This window comes from Alnus glutinosa, chromosome 4 (assembly GCF_958979055.1).
Source record: "Alnus glutinosa chromosome 4, dhAlnGlut1.1, whole genome shotgun sequence".
In the NCBI taxonomy this organism is placed as follows: Eukaryota; Viridiplantae; Streptophyta; class Magnoliopsida; order Fagales; family Betulaceae; genus Alnus; species Alnus glutinosa.
Window position 1 is genome coordinate 35,284,018 of NC_084889.1, and position 20,374 is coordinate 35,304,391.

At 36.8% G+C, this 20,374-nt stretch overlaps 1 protein-coding gene across 1 annotated transcript; it reads left to right on the forward strand.

Annotated features, from left to right (window-relative positions):
* Nucleotides 1-14,809: 14,809 nt before the first annotated feature.
* On the forward strand, nt 14,810-20,054 carry LOC133865759 (calcium-dependent protein kinase SK5-like). The gene is made up of 7 exons (XM_062302227.1): nt 14,810-15,523; nt 16,905-17,048; nt 17,168-17,320; nt 17,464-17,576; nt 18,621-18,788; nt 18,874-19,098; nt 19,633-20,054. The coding sequence occupies exons 1-7, from the start codon at nt 14,971-14,973 to the stop codon at nt 19,771-19,773; spliced, it is 1,497 nt and encodes a 498-aa protein (XP_062158211.1). The 5' UTR covers nt 14,810-14,970; the 3' UTR covers nt 19,774-20,054.
* Nucleotides 20,055-20,374: the final 320 nt, after the last annotated feature.

Here is a 20,374-nt window from a genome sequence, read left to right on the forward strand (position 1 = left end):
CTTGAACCTAAAAAACATTCCTATAATTTAAAACACATACACATTTTCCCAGGAATAGCACATGGCTATATTTCATTATAAGAATATATACATAATAGTTCTTGAGATATTACATCATATTTCCATAAATTTCAAAATAATATGTACAATACAAAAGTTAGGCCGGTCTTTATCGATCTATTGCACTTAGGGTGAGGTCTATGTCATCCATAAAGAAAAGACTCTGGTCTACAGTGTGATCTGAAAAGATTTGGGAGAAAAAGGGGTGAGTTCGACAACTCAGTAAGGAAAGCACAACAAACAAGAGCATGATTTTTTCAGAAATTCTAAATAAAGCTCAAATAATTTAGCAAGTAAAGGAACAGTTAAATGACATATAATTAGATCAAATGTAGAATGAATGGTGCATGAATCATTTATGCAGTGTGTAAGTTTTAACCACCCTTGGTCCAATTCCGCTTTTAATCATAAGCAGCGCACGTTTGGCTTGTCCCAAAGAACGTTATGACTCATCCTGTCGTCACAGGGGAGAGCAGTACCGGGTTGGAAACTTCCCTAGGTGAAGGCCACCCAACCGGTAGCCCACACTTTCGTCCTTCCGTGTGGTTGCCATGCTACCCACATAACACATAGCACATAACATATATATAATCCGGATCGTCTATAACATGGTACCGTGGGGGTAAAATTGTGTGCATATGTAACATATACTATGATATCATCAACATTTGCTCATATGGTGCACATGTAACACATATACTATAATATCATCAACCTTTGCTAATATGGTGCACATATAACACATATACTATGATATCAACAACTTTATTCATATGGTGCACATGTATCAAATATAAGCTTAGTATGATCACATAAGATTCCAATCACATCATAAAGCAAGAGCATTATTACGAGGGTAATATATATATAAAAAAAAAAAAAAAAAAAAAAAAAAAAAAAAAAAGACAAGTTATATTAAAGAGTTGAAGAAGTTTAGAAAATCCCTGACTTTTCTTTGAAAAAGTTTTATTAAAACTTTGCCGGGGTTTTGAGGTAGTGTTTCCCTTACCTGGTATCTTCTGAACAATATTTTAACTACCTTCTACCTAAATAAATTGCAAGAAGAAGTTTAGAGAAATATTTTGAGATTTAAAACCTAATACTTAAACTAAAGTATCCTCTCCTTATTTCTTTTATTTCATCAATTAACTAAACACATACATATATATATTATTTTTATAACAGATAACATAATAGCTTACCAAATATAAATAATGAGTTTTATGTATCAAAACAAATTAATAGAATAATAACTTTATTTTATTTTTATTAAATCCGGATAGAATAACGGCATTAGTATCAATAATGCCTAAAAGTATTTTAAAATATTTGAACAGCGTAACAACGCTTTATAAAATATTTACTTTTTACTTAAGCATTATAATGGTGTGATTTATTACTTAATACTTTGTTAAAACACAACTTAAAAACATTAGAGTACTTTTAAACTCATAAAACCATAAACACTTAAAATACTAATCATATATATATATATATATATATATAATAGAGGAATTACTAAGAAGATTGCATAACATTCAAACAAGTGGCATTTTAAAATGTTTCCAAGTGTCCATTTTAAATTAAATGGTGAGTTTAAGTTTGTGTTAAAATGTAGTAATCAACTCACTACCTATTTCAATGCTAAATAAAAATTAAATCCCTATTTTTTCTCTCAAAAAAAAAAAAAAACCTGAACCCTATTTTGGTGTTATGTTTTAGTCAGTTTCCTTAAAAAAAAAAAAAAAAAAAAAAAAAAAAAAAAACAACGCTGTTGTACATAGGAAAAAAAAAAAAACTGCTGCAAAGCCTGCTATACATTGTTTCGGATTATTGGTAGAGACATGCTACAGGTTTTAACCATACTAGGATTCACTACTTGCAAGGGTCCTCCATTAAAACCATTTGATAAACTATTGGTTGTTCTACCCTCAAAGAGGCTTCTTGACTTCAAAAAAAAAAAAAAAACTTTCTTCTTCTTTTTACATATTGTGTGTTTGTGCTGTCTTTATACATGAAATAACATAGTTTCATAGAGCCTTTCACAATTTATACATGAATTATGTGATCCCTTACGGTACAAAATTACGGGTTAGTTTTAAAATTTGTACTCATGGATGTATGTAGTGATGTTATTAAATCTACTAGGACCAACGATACTCAAGAAAAAAATAGAGTGCTGAAGTAAAGATTTTTTTTCTTAGAAAAAAAAAAATCTTTTACTTTTGTTAAGCACCTTTTTTTTTTTTTTTTGGTCGTTCTATTGATGTTGAATTTAATGTTAATTTAGTCTAGGGCATCTATTTAATCCAAAAGTATGTTGCATTAACGTATCTTTTATGTTTTTATGTATACATTTTTTGTGACTGTAGATTCATTTTTTCCTTTAATGTTTGTTTATTGAAAAAGTTTCTTGAATCAGACATCGATCTGAATTTCGGTTTGGGTTGAGATCTGATTTTATCTTTGTTTTGTTTGTGAAATATTTGGTTGGGCAGTTATTTATTTGAATGTTTTGTCTTTTGTTTTTTTTTTTAATTATTCATTTGTTTGATTTGTCAGATTTTTAGGCACTTTTTGTAAGTACAAGCAAAAGAAGTAAAAAATTTATTGGATTATTATATTTGAATGTTTTGTCCTTTCTTTTTTTTAATTATTCATTTGTGTGATTTGTCAGATTCTTAGGCATTTTTTTGTAAGTACAGGCAAAAGAAAGGAAAAAATTATTGGATTATTACGCAGCAAAGGAACATAAATACTTTCAAAACATAAAAGAGATGTTGAGTGAAATATTTTATTTTATTTTGTTTTGCATTTTTTTAAATGTTTGAAATTATAATGGTTTTATTTATATTGAAATATAATAAGTATCACATCAACAATATCAAAGAGTCCAACTAATTGTCTATTGATACCTTGATAATCAAAAATTAGGTTTTGTTCTTGCTGTTCATTTAATTTAAAACTACACCTATGTAAACAATGATTTAAACATGTTTTATGGGATTTTTTTAACCAATTGGTATGATTTACTCAGGTTTTTAGGCATTAAATATTGAGAAAAAGATTTTGGTTTATTTGGTATTCATTTAAAAGAAAAAAGAAAAAAAAAACCTGTTAATTTTGCTATGTATTTTTTTCTAAAGTTTAAAATTATATGGTTTTTATATGTATTGGAAGATGAATCAATAGGAGGAAAGCCTATAATCGAGATCATTTACGATATACGTTTACGTATTTTCATTCTTAATTATTCCTAAATTTTTATTTTGTTTCTTAAATTAAATGTAGCATTCTAATAGAATAATTCAAAACTTTTTTTTAAACTACTTTGCACATTATTTATTACTTTTTACACATAAGTACATGATGCAATTTCAATTAGTAAAAACCCGCGCATGACGCGGGTTATATGCTCGTAACTTTTAAATCATGAAATTAATAAACAAAACTAGATAATAAACTTACCAAAATTAAAGTGATATATTTTATAAAGGCTTTTATTCATTTTCTTTTCTATTTTATCACTTTTTGACCCGAAAGAGGGAAGGGGAGAACTTCCAGAGAATTCTCCCCCCTTTTATCCTTTTCCAATCTTGTCTTTTTACTTTATTTTCTTTACTCACACAGCCGGTTCCATACACATGCACATAAAAAGAAAACAAAGAAGCAAGAAAGAGCTTACAAAAAAAAGGAAAATCCTGAAGATATCTTCCTCTCTTCTTTTCTGTGTGTGCCGTGAGAGATTAGAGAAAAGAGCTTTTTTGTGTTTGCTTTTAAAGGGTGCTGTCCGAACAAGAAGGGAAGAGGATCCTTTGCTTTCTGTTGGACTGAAATAGAGAAAGAGAGTCTAAAGAAGAGAGGAAAACTAAAGAAGCGAAGAAGAGGAGGGCTGCTCTCTCTTTTTTCTTTTTCTTTTTTCAGCGACAGAGGGAGAGCTTGCAGAAAAGAGAAAAACTGAGGAAGAAGAGAAGAGAATGCAGAGGGAAAAGGAGGAGTGCTGTCCGTTAATGGGCTGCTATACTTATATGCATAAACGGATGGCTTGGATTATTTTGAGTAGAAATGATCAAGGGTTGGGAGTGGATCAGCGTGGGCAGCAAGAAGAATCAAAGGGTGGAATTTATACTTGGGCAGCATGTTTAGATCCATGGCCGAGAATCACCCTTCAGCAGTGTTGATGCTGATTTTTTACCGGGTGACGTGGCGTGATCAGAGGCGTCCCTTCTTCTATGTGCTGGCCTGCAAAACAAGAAAGACCCGCCGGGGGTTGGCCGGCGAAGCCTCCTCCGACGATCAAGTCAGTCCAGTGTCTAAAGAAGAGGGAGAAGGAGAGAGTCAGAGAGAGAGAGAGAGATCAAATGGCTCTCTTGAGAGAATAATAGATCCTGATACTCCCTTTCATACTCATACATGTTATATGTCCGTTTTACCCCTGTCAAGCATAATATTCCATGTAAAGTCTAATATCATCCGGTCAAAAAGTCTAATATCATTTCTGACCGGATTGGAGGGGACAGATATTTCCCCAACAATTACCCCCCAATTCTCCTATCTTTATTATAAAGGTAGAGAGAATTTACCCAATGGAACCTCTATAATCCGACCAATCCCACCGGCCATTCTTCATCCAATCCACGTAGTGCTCTCCTCGGACCCCGGGAAAACTCAAGCGTTTCCTCTACTGCCGCACTACGCAGCTCCAAGCCATTTACGGCAAGCAATTGAGAATTTATTTCCGTCATAAATTCACCATCAGTTAGGCGCACCTAACACCCCGTAAACCGTGCATGCAATGATCACTATTGTTTTTCTATATATTCGCACTTTTCTTCGCTGGAATGTCATTGGCCTTGAGAGTGCCCATTTGAGTAGATCTTCCTTTCTTTTATTCCTGGTGCGGTTCTCATGACTGAGCATATCCACCAATTCGTCATGGATGGCCCTGGAGTATTCACTCTCCACGACGGTTTTACGGAATGTGTGATCTCCGGCTTTAGACAAACAAGGGTGTGCGACCCCGGCTTTACGCCAACCTGTTCCTGTCCAGCCTATAGGAACTGTGCAACACCCAAATTTTTCCCAAACAATTCGTGGGAGCCCAACTGTTCAAGCCGTGCCTGGAATTTGCGCGGATGATCCCTTCAAGATTCTCGGGCAATTCCTCTTTGCTGTATTAGGATTACTTGTAATCAAATGACTACCCCGCATAATATTCTTTCAGGGTTGTCTGTTCTCTTCGTCTTCATGTACGTGTGCCCTCTGAGTACATCTAATAAAATCTTCTTCTTTGACAAAAGTTACGCACTTACGACGTGAATCCCAAATTAATCTCTAATAATTTCCTCGGATGACCACCGAAATGGATGTCTCATAAATCGTAAAATTACGCCCGCACAACATCATGCCAGGCATTAGCATTATGCTTCCCTGGACAATAATTCCGATGGCATTTTAACGTATCCACCGTTCCCAAAAGTCGGAAACCTTTCGTCGGACTATTAATTTCTTTTGGTAGATGGATGCCCGTTAACCGGCACGCCTGAAGTTCGGGGACTGCTAGAGGCGCAGTTGCCCTTTCCATTTCAAATCACCCCAATTTCCCTATTCGACTTCCGGGTAGTTAGACTGGAAATTTCTCGTCCTTGATATAACCCCAAGCATGGATAGCTCCCGATGACAGACGAGCTGCCATAATCATTTCTGTCTTTAATATCGGCAAATTAACCAGTGTCAACTCCGGCTGCCATCACCCCCCGTCCAAGATATTGGACATTTCTCATCACCTCCCTGGTCCTCTACCAGGAGGGGAGATCCATTGTCCGAGATCGGACTTTCCTCATCACCCCCCTGTCCTCTACCGAGAGGGGTAGTCCATTGTCCGAGATCGGACTTTCCTCATCACCCCCCTGTCCTCTACCGAGAGGGGTGGTCCATTGTCCGAGATCGGACTTTCCTCATCACCCCCCTGTCCTCTACCAAGAGGGGTGGTTCTTTGTCCAAAATTGGACTTTTCTCCTCACCTCCCTGGTCCTCTACCAGGAGGGGAGATCCTTTGTCCGAGATCGGACTTTTTTCATCACCCCCCTGTCCTCTACCGAGAGGGGTGGTCCTTTGTCCAAAATTGGACTTTTCTCCTCACCTCCCTGGTCCTCTACCAGGAGGGGAGATCCTTTGTCCGAAATCGAACTTTTTCATCACCCCCCTGTCCTCTACCGAGAGGGGTGGTCCATTGTCCGAGATCGGACTTTTCTCATCACCCCCCTGTCCTCTACCGAGAGGGGTGGTCCATTGTCCGAGATCGGACTTTTTTCATCACCCCCCTGTCCTCTACCGAGAGGGGTGGTCCTTTGTCCAAAATTGGACTTTTCTCCTCACCTCCCTGGTCCTTTACCAGGAGGGGAGATCCTTTGTCCGAGATCGGACTTTTTCATCACCCCCCTGTCCTCTACCGAGAGAGGTGGTTCTTTGTCCGAGATCGGACTTTTTCATCACCCCCCTGTCCTCTACCGAGAGGGGTGGTCCATTGTCCGAGATCGGACTTTCCTCATCACCCCCCTGTCCTCTACCAAGAGGGGTGGTCCTTTGTCCAAAATTGGACTTTTCACCTCATCTCCCTGGTCCTCTACCAGGAGGGGAGATCCTTTGTCCGAGATCAGACTTTTTTCATCACCCCCCTGTCCTCTACCGAGAGGGGTGGTTCTTTGTCCGAGATCGGACTTTCCTCATCACCCCCTGTCTTCTACCAAGAGGGGTGGTTCTTTGTCCGAGATCGGACTTTCCTCATCACCCCCTGTCCTCTACCAAGAGGGGTGGTTCTTTGTCCAAAATTGGACTTTTCTCCTCACCTCCCTGGTCCTCTACCAGGAGGGGAGATCCTTTGTCCGAGATCGGACTTTTTTCATCACCCCCCTGTCCTCTACCGAGAGGGGTGGTCCATTGTCCGAGATCGGACTTTTTTCATCACCCCCATGTCCTCTACCGAGAGGGGTGGTCCTTTGTCCAAAATTGGACTTTTCTCCTCACCTCCCTGGTCCTCTACCAGGAGGGGAGATCCTTTGTCCGAGATCGGACTTTTTTCATCACCCCCCTGTCCTCTACCGAGAGGGGTGGTCCTTTGTCCAAAATTGGACTTTTCTCCTCACCTCCCTGGTCCTCTACCAGGAGGGGAGATCCTTTGTCCGAGATCGGACTTTTTCATCACCCCCCTGTCCTCTACCGAGAGGGGTGGTCCATTGTCCGAGATCGGACTTTTTTCATCACCCCCCTGTCCTCTACTGAGAGGGGTGGTCCTTTACTGACTCCCTGTTTGGGACGGAGTCGGGTCCATGCAGATTTTCGACTCACGAACATTTCCTGCCACCACTTCATGAACGAACAACTTTCTCAATCACCCGATCACCAAGGAAGACATATCACCTAGCGACAGAATGTCTCTTCACTGAGTAGGATCCGAACGTGCAGATCAGTGGTCTCCCATCGTTTTTTTTTTTTTGGCCTTCCTTCACACGTGTACATAAGTGATGATGTCATCAGAAGACATCCTTCAAAACCTGTTCTCGGACTTCTGTCCCCGGTGATATTGAAGAGAGAATTTATGAAATCAAGTAAAAGCAAGGACAATATGGAGATTTTGCCCTCATTAGTTTCCAAGCACAATTAATGATATTGTCAAAGAAGCATGACTTTACACAATAATCAATAAAGCAAAGGCTTATGCTCCTTAAGACCTTGTCTTGATCTGAGACGTGGCCCATCCTCAGCCTTTTGCTTTTTACAAATATGCTAAATGTTAGAAGTTGTCCCTTTCACACATGCGAAAACACCAATTGCATTTTGCAAGTTTTCTGCAAATTACGGGAATTCTCATTCACCCTTTGTGATCCGAGGTCGACTATCAAGAAATTATTTTCTTCCATCAAGATTATCAAAATATTATTTTGAATTTGAAATTTTCTAGAACGAAGATACAGAGTTGCGACTATTTCAAATCGTGAAAGAAGAGCAGAGAACTTATCTTGTCCACACATAGATACGACTGCCAACAGAAAGCTATACTGGAATGAGTTCCTTCAGAAACATCATTAATAAGTGCAAATCCGTTGCTCTTAAGTTTGGGTCCGTAACATTCGCGTCCAAATCTGTCAGATATAAACCCCAAACCTACTCCGTCTGCTCTCCCTCTCTTGACGAAGGGTGTTTCCGGTCACCAGTCACCGTTCTGGATTTTTGTTTTGGTAGGAGCGACCACGTCGTTCCCACAGACGGCGCCAATTGTTGATGCTGATTTTTTACCAGGTGACGTGGCGTGATCAGAGGCGTCCCTTCTTCTATGTGCTGGCCTGCAAAACAAGAAAGACCCGCCGGGGGTTGGCCGGCGAAGCCTCCTCCGACGATTAAGTCAGTCCAGTGTCTAAAGAAGAGGGAGAAGGAGAGAGTCAGAGAGAGAGAGAGAGATCAAATGGCTCTCTTAAGAGAATAATAGATCCTGATACTCCCTTTCATACTCATACATGTTATATGTCCGTTTTACCCCTGTCAAGCATAATATTCCATGTAAAGTCTAATATCATCCGGTCAAAAAGTCTAATATCATCTCTGACCGGATTGGAGGGGACAGATATTTCCCCAACAAGCAGCAAGTTTGGTTAAACACAGCTTGGGCAACACGTTTGAGCTTCAAGAAGATAAGATATTTGTAAAAAAAAAATCAATTAAAGGGGAACATCTGCTGAAACGTAAGAGAGGACTAAATTAACGTGGGCTGGGCTAAGCTTCACGTGTGAACTGGGCTGGGCTCTTAAGGAATAGAAATGAGCCCACTAATAGTTAATGTTATTTTTCGTTCAAAACAGAGGTAATAGTCTTCGCGGGTGTTTCATACCCTTAACGAAGTCCAAAAATTATGAAATTTTGAGGGTAGCTAGAGAACTTCAAGACGAGCGTTTTGACTTTTGAATCGACCAAAACGGAGTTCGTTTGACCCTATTTTCGCAATTTCAAAATTTAAGGTCCGTTTGAACTTTTATTAAATTAAAACTATAAATGCTTTCATAAATATTCATATTTAAAAAATACGGGGTATTACACTTGTAGTAGACGAAAACTACAAATTACTCACTGAAGTAGTTGTCCGTCCACAAACTTAACAGAAATCATTAGGTTGTCATACCAATCAAATAAAAATGTAGCACGTGTCACTCTTAATAAAAAAAATATATTAACATATTAAAAATTAAAAACTTCAAATTTTATTATTAAAAAAAAATAAAAACCACTCTTTAAAAAACCGAAGAGTCTATCGCCATTAATTCCACGCATCAATATCAAACGAATCTCAAACTGATTTTGTTATATATTTTGTTAGTCTCCCCTTATGCGTAACCTATTTTTTTCTATTTAAAATTAATGAAATTTGTTATATATATATATATATATATATATATATATATATATATATATATATATATATATAATTTAGTCCCCAAGGGATAGCTTAATCGGTTGGGAAACAAGTCTCATGAAGCGGAGGTCACTAGTTCGAACTCCACTCTCTTGTGTGGATATGTAAAAATAAATAATATATATATAATTTAGGGTTAAGTATAAAAAGCATTCAAAGTACCCGCCGTTTTTAAAGTAGCCCCCTGAACTACCGAGTGCATCATTTATGCCCCACAAACTACTAAAGAGTACCAACAAGATCAATTTGGTCAAAACATTCATATAATACCCTTGATACATGTCATATTTTCAATTAAAAAATAATAAAAATTTAAAAATCAAAGAAAAATAAAAAATAAAAATAAAATATGAAGGGGTGGTTGAGCCACCCCATGGCCGGTATAGGGGTGGCTGAAAACCGCTCCCAAAAGCCTTGGGGGTGGCCTTAATATTTTTATTTTTATTTTCAATTTTTGTAACATTTTATTTAATATTTTTAAGGGAAAAGTACGCATATCTCTCTCAAACTACCACTCAATTGTCAATGTATCCCCAAACTACTAATTGTGTTAATGCCTCCCCTCAAATTACCAAAAAATATCGATATTCCTCTTAAGACCAAAAAAAAGACAAAATGACCTTAAATTATTATTTTTTTGAATAAAAAAATATAGAGAGTCCTCATTTTCAGAAATTTCTCGCCGAGGGAGGGAGGTTCACGCCTCCCTCCTCCTGGTCCTTGGTTCTCCTAGTACCCTAGGAGGTTTTGTCCCTCCATGGCTTATACCATTGGAGGTTAGGTTTCTTCCTGCTTTTAGGGCAGGGAGTTTTGTTCCTCCCGGACATGTTCCGATGGAGATTTTTGTCTCCTATCCCTTATGGGTCGAGGAATTTGTGGTGTTTTTTTCTTATTTTTATGACAGGTAGGCCTTCATATAGCGTCGATTTTAGGGATTGGCCGTTCTCCTCGTGTCTCCAGTGGTTTTCTGGCTGAGCCTCAATAGCCATCTTCTCTGCGTGCTAGATCTATGTTTTTCCACTGGTTTTCTTATGACACACGCTTCCTAGTCGTGTTCACCGTCGTCCTCTGATCCAGCCGTCTCAAGCCGATGGCTTTGCCGTTCGTTCTTGCTGGCGCGTGGTCAGCACGTGAGGGGGATCTCTCTTCCTTAATGGGCGCGTGTGGGTCACGCCATACTTTTCAAGCCATGGTTGGTGGTGGTCGGTGGATGACGGCTTTTGTTTGTTACTGGGGAGCTTCAGGGGACGACGCGTGTCTTGCACACGCTACCTCCGATGGCGGTAGCTTCCCTTCCAATGTTGGTAGTGACGGTGTTTCTGTTGTTTGTTTGTGTATATTCCCTTATTTCTTTGTATTTCATAGTGTGTCTCTGTAATACACAAAATGTTTATTGGACTTATTTGTTGGCTGTGGTAGCTAGATCAACCCTCTTTTCTTTATAGTGTGTGCTTATTTTTAAAGAGAGGCTCAAAATGGTGTTCATGTAATATTTGTGTATTGTTTAGTGATAAGTCTTGAATTATTCGATTCAAGACCCCTTAATTTGCATTTGTAAGACCTAGTTCGTATTGTATATATAACGTTTTGTTGGTAGTGACGGTGTTTCTGTTGTTTGTTTGTGTATATTCTCTTATTTCTTTGTATTTCACAGTGTGTCTCTGTAATACACAAAATGTTTATTGGACTTATTTGTTGGCTGTGGTAGCTAGATCAACTCTCTTTTCTTTATAGTGTGTGCTTATTTTTAAAGAGAGGCTCAAAAGGGTGTTCATGTAATATTTGTGTATTGTTTAGTGATAAGTCTTGAATTATTCGATTCAAGACCCCTTAATTTGCATTTGTAAGACCTAGTTCGTATTGTATATATAACGTTTTGTTGTAGTTTTTGTATTTTATCTTATTTTCAGGTCTTAGTTGAAATCTAATTCAAAACTCTTGAATTAGACCTGAAAATACATCAAAGGCATTTTGGTCACTTCCAGAGTTCAAGACTGACCCTGAGAAGATGGAAAATCGTCCAAGGCATTTCGATCGATCTACTATTTGTACAGCCAATAATTCGATCGATCGACTCTTCGATCGATCGACATATTTTCGATCGATCGAATTCGCCGACTTCCAGAAAATCAGATATTTTCAGATCTTTGCATTCTTTATGCAATTCAAATCATAAGTTGGATTTTGTGGACAGAAATGGACGCCGACCAGCTCTGTTTGTGTGGCTAGGATTAGCTCTTGATGTTCTTTTGTAAATCCAATTCTCTATATATATGAGATTAGGGTTTTATGTTAGAACATGCATCTTTTGGGGTTTATTCGGATTTGCTCAGGTGTATCACTTCAATTTCTTGTATTTTCATTCACTTAGATGCTACTCTCTGGACCGAAATCCAGAGAGTTTGTTTCCTTGTTGTTTTTCCTTTGTTCTTCATATTCTAGTTAGTTTTCTTCTTCCTCTTTTGTAATCCGAATTTCTTTAAGTTTAATATAGTTGATTTCAATTCATTTCTCCTTTGTTCCTTTACTGTTTTCATTCATTTCTATGCCTAGATTAGTTTAAATTCATGTCTAGCTAATTTAGTTCTTAGGGTTTGATCCAAGTCCTATCCAAAACCATGTAGTGTTCTTGATGTTCTTGGGATTTTCTTTAGATGTTTGATGATTGCTAAGGGCTAGAGAATATCAAAACTCATGCTAAAAGGTTTTGATATCAATATTCCAATCCAATTATTCATGAAAAATAGATTAACTTGTCTATGAGTTTTTCTTGAAGTCTTGAGTAAAACCAACATTCTTGGAAACAAGAATGATGTCTTTTGCAATGAAGCTATTTGACATGATGTATGATTTCTCATTAGAGTCACCTTATAGGGTATGCTAGGGAACACCAATCATTTCACCCCTTTGGTAGTCTAATTGTCTTTCAATTGTAGTTTAACTTTATGTGGAATGATTTGGTGTGAAACTATGTATCTTATCATTGTGGCCTAATTAGGGTTTTCATGTATTGTGTATACTCATTAGGATGTGTTATAGAGTAGTAAGCTATGGAACATTAGTTACTCCACACCTTTGGTAGAGTAAATGTTTTTCAATTCTAGTTTAGTCTTTACGTGGAGTAGATTAATGTAAATCTAGGTGCTTTATGATTACGTCTTAACTAAGGTATTTTCGTGTTGAGGTCGTCGTAATGGTTGACGCCCATTACGCGCTCATATCAAGCATGTTGGGAAAGTCCATATAGACTTTAAGCATTGCATTGGTGGAGGATTGGATAGGATCAACACCCTAAGTTTTCTTTTAAGTTAATTTCATTTCCATTTTTATTTCTTTCACCTTGTCGTTGTAGCTTCAATTCTACAACCCTTTACTTTTATTTTTGTTTTAAAGTTAAGTTAAATACGCTCTTTAGATATTCCATTACGCAAAACAACCAATAATCTCTGTGGTTCGATCACCCTTACTATAGTACAATCGATACGTACTATTGCGAGTGGTTCAAATATATAAATTTAAAATCTACGTGTAGCCGGCGAGTCCCGAGCTATACCATTTAGGCAGCTGTTTCAAGCCGGCCTTGGGTCTGGCTTAGGATGTAGAGGTCTAGTACCTTTTATCTGTCTCTGTAATGCCTTCTGGCTTTGTTTAGCAATAGATCGATGTAGCACATGCTACTTGTTCAAAAAAAGAAAAAAGAAAAGAAAAGAAAAAGACCAAAAATATTAACAAACAGAATAGGAGGGGTAACCTCATATTTTACAGAAGCTTCGGAGCCACCCTTTTCCTTCTCGCTTCTATCATCTCCTTTCCATTTTTGTTTTTTCTTTTGTTTGTAGGTATTTTCCACCATATCAACATTTTTTGCCTCTTCGCTATGCATCCGTCTATCTACCTTTGTGCTGTGCCGTACTGCCGTTAATCTTCTCCCTAGCCGATGCTGCTGTTTACTGATTGTGTTTTTGCTTTGAATAAGAGTTTTATTCTATTTAGATCTATCCTAATGGGTGATCTAAAGAGATGGGTTATCTTTCACAGTGTGAGGAGTTATCTCTCACGGTTTGGATAGTTTGGTGTAAGGGGTTATCTCTCACAGTCGATTTAAATAAATTTTTCTATGATATTTTGCTACCCTTGTCTTAGATCTAGTCTGCTCGGAGTAGATCTACTATTTAACTATTTTTGTATATGGGTTAACGGAAGATGAAAGTCATTGATAGTACTTTATTTTAAGAATTTTGTTTGTATTTATAACTATATAACATCATAGCATGTAATTATGATTTCGTAGAACTTTATGTTTTATGATGTAAGAGCTTTATGCTCGTGATCTTTAATCAATGAAATACTCAAATCTTTTGTTAAAAAAAAAACAAACAGTTATAAATACAAAATATTCAAAATTACTTTTACAGCTATATCACGTGATTATATTTTTTTCAACTAAAAAACAAAAAATACTCTCTAAAATTTTTCATCAAACAAACCCACTTGGTCTTAACTATCCATTAAATATGTAAAATGGAGACAATTTATTTTATGGTCCAAATTTTGTATTGTTACATATAACTTTATACCATTATATGACGTCCTGTTATTTAAAATTTTAACAATATATTTAACATGTAAAACATGTACACTATTAAAACTATAAAATCTAATATAAATCCTAAAATAACTCATCTTTATTTTACTTCAATACAAAGTTTGGTGTGATTGCATTGTGTAAAATCAAAAATTAACGTCTCACTTATCAACGAGGAGCAATACTAAAAGTCATTCTTTTGTTATTTTTGTGTCCCTAAAAAAATGATGTGACTTTTAAAATCATCATTGAACTTATGATTGATCTCTATTGAATTTTAATCAATTGGTGAATTTAAACGCCACATCATTCTTTAAGGAACACAAAAAAAAAAAAAAAAAAAAATACAAAAGTGACTTGAATAATTACTCATCAACAAGGCAAGGCTACCAACTCTTTATATATATATATATTTATTTATTTATTTATTTTGAGGCACAAATGTCAACTTGTTCAGGCTATTAAGATAAGAATTGGTATATATTAAAAAAAAAAGAACGAAAAGTAATGCTATGGTTGTTAAAATCCGCCATTATTTTTTATTTTTTTTTACAAGTATTAATTTAATAATTAATTTTTAAATAGAATTATTTATTAAAAAATTGAAGAAAACAAAAAAAAAAAAAGCAAATCCTGGTCAAATTAATTTAGATAGCACATATGAGAAACTTAGGTAACAAGAGAGAAAAAGATAAGAGTAACTGGACAGGAACTTAGGACTCCAGGAGAGAGAATCAATTAACTTTTCAGAAAGCAGCTTCTTTCTTTCTCTTCAAAAGGAAAGTGTAGGGTCAGGTTGGCCTCCCTGGGGTCTTCCGTCTTGACGAAATCTCTTCCGCCAACAGCTTAAACAGTAGAGATCATGGACAACATAACCTCAGCTCCACCATCAAAAGATTCAAAGCCCAAATGGGTCCTTCCCTACCGGACTCAAAACCTCGGGGAAATCTACACGCTAGGCCGAAAGCTCGGCTCGGGCCAGTTCGGCACAACGTTCCTCTGCACAGACAAGTCCACAGGCCATAACTACGCTTGCAAGTCAATCCCGAAGCGGAAGCTCCTCTACCCGGAGGACTACGACGACGTTCTGAGGGAGATTCAGATAATGCACCACTTGTCGGAGCACCCACATGTGGTGAGGATCCGAGGCACGTTTGAAGACTCTGTGGCTGTGCACTTGGTGATGGAGCTGTGCGAGGGTGGGGAGCTCTTTGACAGGATAGTGAAGAAGGGTCAGTACAGTGAGAGAGAGGCTGCCAAGTTGTTGAAGACCATTCTTGGGGTTGTGGAGGCTTGTCATTCTCTTGGGGTTATGCATAGAGACCTCAAGCCTGAGAACTTCTTGTTTAGTAGCGTGGAGGAGGATGCTGCTCTTAAAGCCACTGATTTTGGGCTCTCTGTCTTCTACAAGCCAGGTTGCTTCCTGGGTTTCTTTCTTTTTCTTCAATTTTGTCTTCTATTACTGTTTTCAGGTTTCTTCATTTTCTTGAGAAACAACTGCTGTTCTGGATTTGTGTGAATGGTTTCTCATATAGGTTTCTCCAATATATATTTTCTCTTGGAATTATTTTTTTCATAATTCGCCTCAATAATTTTGGTTATTTCTGCTTTTTCTTGTGAAGTTTTTTTTCTTTTCTGCAAATGGAATAATACTTACGAGGATGCTATCCTCTGTGCTACTAATGCTGGAGTCTGTGTGTTCCAGAATTCAATCTACTTCCTGGGCTTATTTATATTTCTGTGTTCTCTGAATGGAATGAGATTGTTGTTTGAATTCGACTATAAGGAACTTTATTCCTTGAGTTGAAATATGAGTTCAAGTAAACGAGTTCTCATCTGGATGTTTCAAATTCTTTCAGTCTTTGGCTTTAATTGAAATGATTGTTACCAAGGGTTTTTGTATAAGATGTGATAGGCTGTTTTGAGTTCGAGTAACTACATCCACTAATGTCTCTGCGAATCAATCTCATAGCTTAGTCAAAACTGAGGAAAATAGAACGGACCTATATTTTGAGCTTAATGTAGTCTGTAGTATGGTTTCCTAAACTTGAGAATGCAATTAGTCATTACCACCTGCAGGCAATACTGAGTGGAGATTCACAAATAATTTGGAACCTAAGATTCTTTTGGGTTTTTTTTAGGTAAGTAGATCCAAGATTCAAAATTTGGTTCTCTTTTTGTTCTGCCCTTAGCAATCCAGAGGATCATAATATTCACTGTGAATCTTTCCCTATCTGGAATGAAAGAAGATTTGACAATTGGCTAATTTTGCAAAGAAAATATTTGTTTTGTTTACAACTAGAACTACCGCTCTGAAAATACTTAAGTAAACAGCTTCAAAAGATTTAGCTACTTCTTTGGTAGATTAGCCCATTGACTGGATAAATGGGGTCTGCTTTTGGGTTCCTCTAAGGCATTATTTGTAGTTTGAAACCAGATCCTGTTTGTACTTGCCTTCTATATACCACTTTTACGTATTCTATTGGGAATAAAATTTATGTGGCTTTATGATAACGTTACAAAAAAAAAAAAAAAAAAACTTATTTTCTGACTTGTGGTTCTATGTATTTTTGGAAATATTGGGATCTGTAAACATGGAAACAGATGCACAATAGTGTTGAGTCCGCAGTGTTCAAGATGCCAATTTTTGGAAGACGTCTCCTATAAAGATCAATATTGTTGGAATTTGATGCTTTCTTGTTTAGTGTAATTGTGATATGACCTCATGCTTTATCATTATAATCTGGTGGTTTCTCTCTCTGTTGGACATGAAGGCTTTTCTATGATTCTTTCCAGGTCAAACCTTCTCTGATGTTGTTGGGAGTCCGTACTATGTTGCACCAGAGGTGCTGTGTAAGCTTTATGGACCTGAAGCGGATGTATGGAGTGCAGGAATTATATTATACATCTTGTTAAGCGGGGTGCCACCTTTTTGGGCTGGTAGCCATTTCTGAATTCATATATTGATCAATGAGTGGTAGATAAATCACTAGTGAATTCACTTTCTATACTTCAAACTCATATTACCACATAGTTTTTGCATCTTTTGTCATCTGCAGAATCTGAAAAGGGGATCTTCCGAGAGATTTTACAAGGTAAACTGGATTTTCAGTCTGAACCATGGCCTGGCATCTCTGAAAGTGCCAAGGATCTCATCCGAAAAATGCTTGATCGAAATCCAAAGAAAAGGCTAACAGCTCATGAAGTCCTTTGTAAGTCTCTTTCACTTGCGTACTTGTATTAAGCGCGGTGACTTGTTTAGGTCTTAAGGGAAGATGAGGCTTAAACAAGTCCTAGTGTGATCATTTCATTGGATTTGCAAAAGGTTGGTAAACTAAACTGATCTTTGTATTAGGCCACCCGTGGATTGTAGATGACATTGCTCCAGATAAACCTCTTGATTCTGCAGTGCTGTCACGCCTAAAGCAGTTCTCCGCAATGAACAAACTTAAGAAGATGGCATTGCGAGTAAGGCTTCAATAGATGTGTAGTGATACATTTCTAGCTACATATCTATGACCGTTGATTTCTTGGACTATTGAGCACTGATTCCCTAACAGTCTGAAAACACACAAACACATTCGCAGTTTTTTGTTTTATTTTTTACCTGTTCCTTTGGATACTACAAGTAAATCTATATTTATTAGGTTGAACTTTGGGTCTATTACCTCTAGAATTTTATGAATTTCATATTGAGGGCTAATAATGGTTCAGTTCTTATGCTTCCATAGGTTTTTCGACTGTCTAGGAACCTAATCATTAATTTTCTGACCTGATAGTCTTTTGAATGGGAGATGCGGCAGAAATCTTCAGCATCATTTGCGTCCTTCATAACATAACCCTATTGAGGGACATGGACTTAATGTTTGGGAAATGAGTTCTGATCGAAACTTCTGCCATCTACACAGTAGTGCAGGTGCTTATAAACATTGTCTAGTGCTTGATTTAAGGCGAAATGTATGAAACTAGCTCTTACTTGTTAGGTTCCATGCATAGTGCATAAGTTTTTCAGAATGAGATTTTCTACTCCTGCACCCTCATCATTTTAGATAGAGGAAAGAACTGAAATGTTTTGCATGCAAGGTGTAGAAAGTTACTCAGCTATGATATACACATACACTTTGCATTCACAGATGTACATATAACTGCTGGGGTTAAAGATTAGGCTGTATCTACCAATTACTATTTTGCGCGAAAGAGGCGCTAAGATGAGTTTGATGAAAGAGTTAGAGATACATCTCATTGTTCTGTTGGAGCTTGACAATCTTATTAATGCTAAAACAAATTCTCCAGAGGAATTATCTGTCACAAAAACATTCGTGCATTTTCCATAAGACAATTTAATATTCAACAATTTGATATTATATGATTGCTTTGATAAAAATGAAACAATCATCATGTATCTTGTACCGCCTTATATGTTATGATGGTGACGTTTGTGTTGGTAAATGTTAAATTAATTTTCAAACTCTATTGTCTTAAAAAAAAAAAAAAAATCAAACTCTATTGTAGGTCATAGTTGAGAAGCTTTCTGAAGAAGAAATCGGTGGTTTGAAAGAGTTGTTCAAAATGATAGACACAGACAACAGTGGAACAATAACATTTGATGAACTAAAAGACGGATTAAAGAGAGTGGGCTCTGAACTTATGGAGTCTGAGATCAAGGATCTTATGGAAGCAGTAAGAAACTTAGTCACCATCATTGATAAAATCTACTATAATTTGTTATGTGGGGCCAAGAATCTTACTTGTGGATGTTTGGTAGGCAGATATTGACAACAGCGGAACAATTGACTATGGTGAATTTCTTGCTGCCACTTTGCACTTGAACAAGCTGGAGATAGAAGAGAATCTATTGTCAGCCTTCTCCTTTTTCGACAAGGATGGTAGTGGCTACATAACCATTGATGAACTTCAACAAGCCTGCAAAGAGTTTGGTTTAAGCGAGGTCCACCTAGATGAAATGATTAAAGAAATTGATCAAGATAATGTAAGTTTGTTCATTTATATTTGACCATGATGACACCTACTGTATCTGCTTACATCTTTACAACTGTTAGTTTATTCAGAAGAGAAAAGCTTTTTTAGCTTTATGTTACTTTTTATGAGCAAAATTTCAAAGGACTACTACATTCACATTTTGCATGGTGCTAATGAGCCTAATAGTTTTTATGTTTAGAAGGTGAACTATACCATGCACCTATTCTTTTATAGCCCCTTTTGAGTATGGCTTGCATCCTATATCCTGTGTGGACAGGTCGCAAGCTTGGGGTGCCACATCAGTATTTAGGGACTCGTGGAACCCCAGCTTGCGTCTTGTGCGCACAGACACAGGACACAAACCAAAGCCATTTTATAAATGGAATTTCTCTTCATGTAAGCATGAAATGAACTCATCATACAACAACTTCCTTTTTATGATCCTATGCTAGCATCACTATTTACTTAGGATTTGAAATAAATGAAGAGCTGAATCTGTTTTCTAGGTTTCCAACTTTGAACTAATGAATGTTTTGTATCGCAGGATGGACAAATAGATTTTGGGGAATTTGCTGCAATGATGAGGAAGGGCAATGGAGGAATAGGGAGGAGAACCATGAGAAGCAAATTAAATTTGGGAGATGCTCTTGGACTTACCAGCAATCTGTCCAATGAACTGAGGTGATTGTTCACATTTAAGTAACTAATCATTTGGCAGTTCAATATATTTTGGGATGTTATTATGGAAAGAAGACATTTAAGAGTGGTGCTTCCATGAATTGAAGGTCACCTCATCTCTCTTTCATTGTACGGCATTTTGGGAAAGAGAAGTATGTGCCACACCACATTATCTTGTGCCAAGTATTTCATTTTTTTATATATGTAGTGGAGTCAAAAGTTAATGGCTTTACTCTTGGATTGAAAGGATGTTTTAATATGTATATTAAAGTCTTGCTTTATGACTTACGAGTAGCAGAGCGAGGATTTTGGTTCACAAGTTGAAAAAACTGATTAAAAATATGAAAGGATATAACTTAAAATTTTAATTATCGTTTAAAACATATAAATGTAGCTTGTAATTTATCTTTTCATGCCTTGCATTAATTTATCTTTTGAAATCTTTGTATAATTTCTTCGTATTTTGGTCTCTATCATCAATTAGGATGGTAGAAGAAATTTTTCTTCTTGAGTTGGGGAAACACAGACTGATGAGGTATATTCTATTTTATTCCACCATTTCAATAAAAGAAAGGAAATTAGCCCAAATACTTGTTAACTCGCTCTAA

Excerpts from the sequence above, each read along its gene's own strand:
- LOC133865759 (XM_062302227.1), top strand. The coding sequence starts at position 14,971 with ATGGACAACATAACCTCAGCTCCACCATCAAAAGATTCAAAGCCCAAA. Across the intron at positions 15,524-16,904 it reads CTCTGTCTTCTACAAGCCAG|GTCAAACCTTCTCTGATGTT; the intron begins GTTGCTTCCTGG and ends GATTCTTTCCAG. Across the intron at positions 17,577-18,620 it reads TTAAGAAGATGGCATTGCGA|GTCATAGTTGAGAAGCTTTC; the intron begins GTAAGGCTTCAA and ends ACTCTATTGTAG.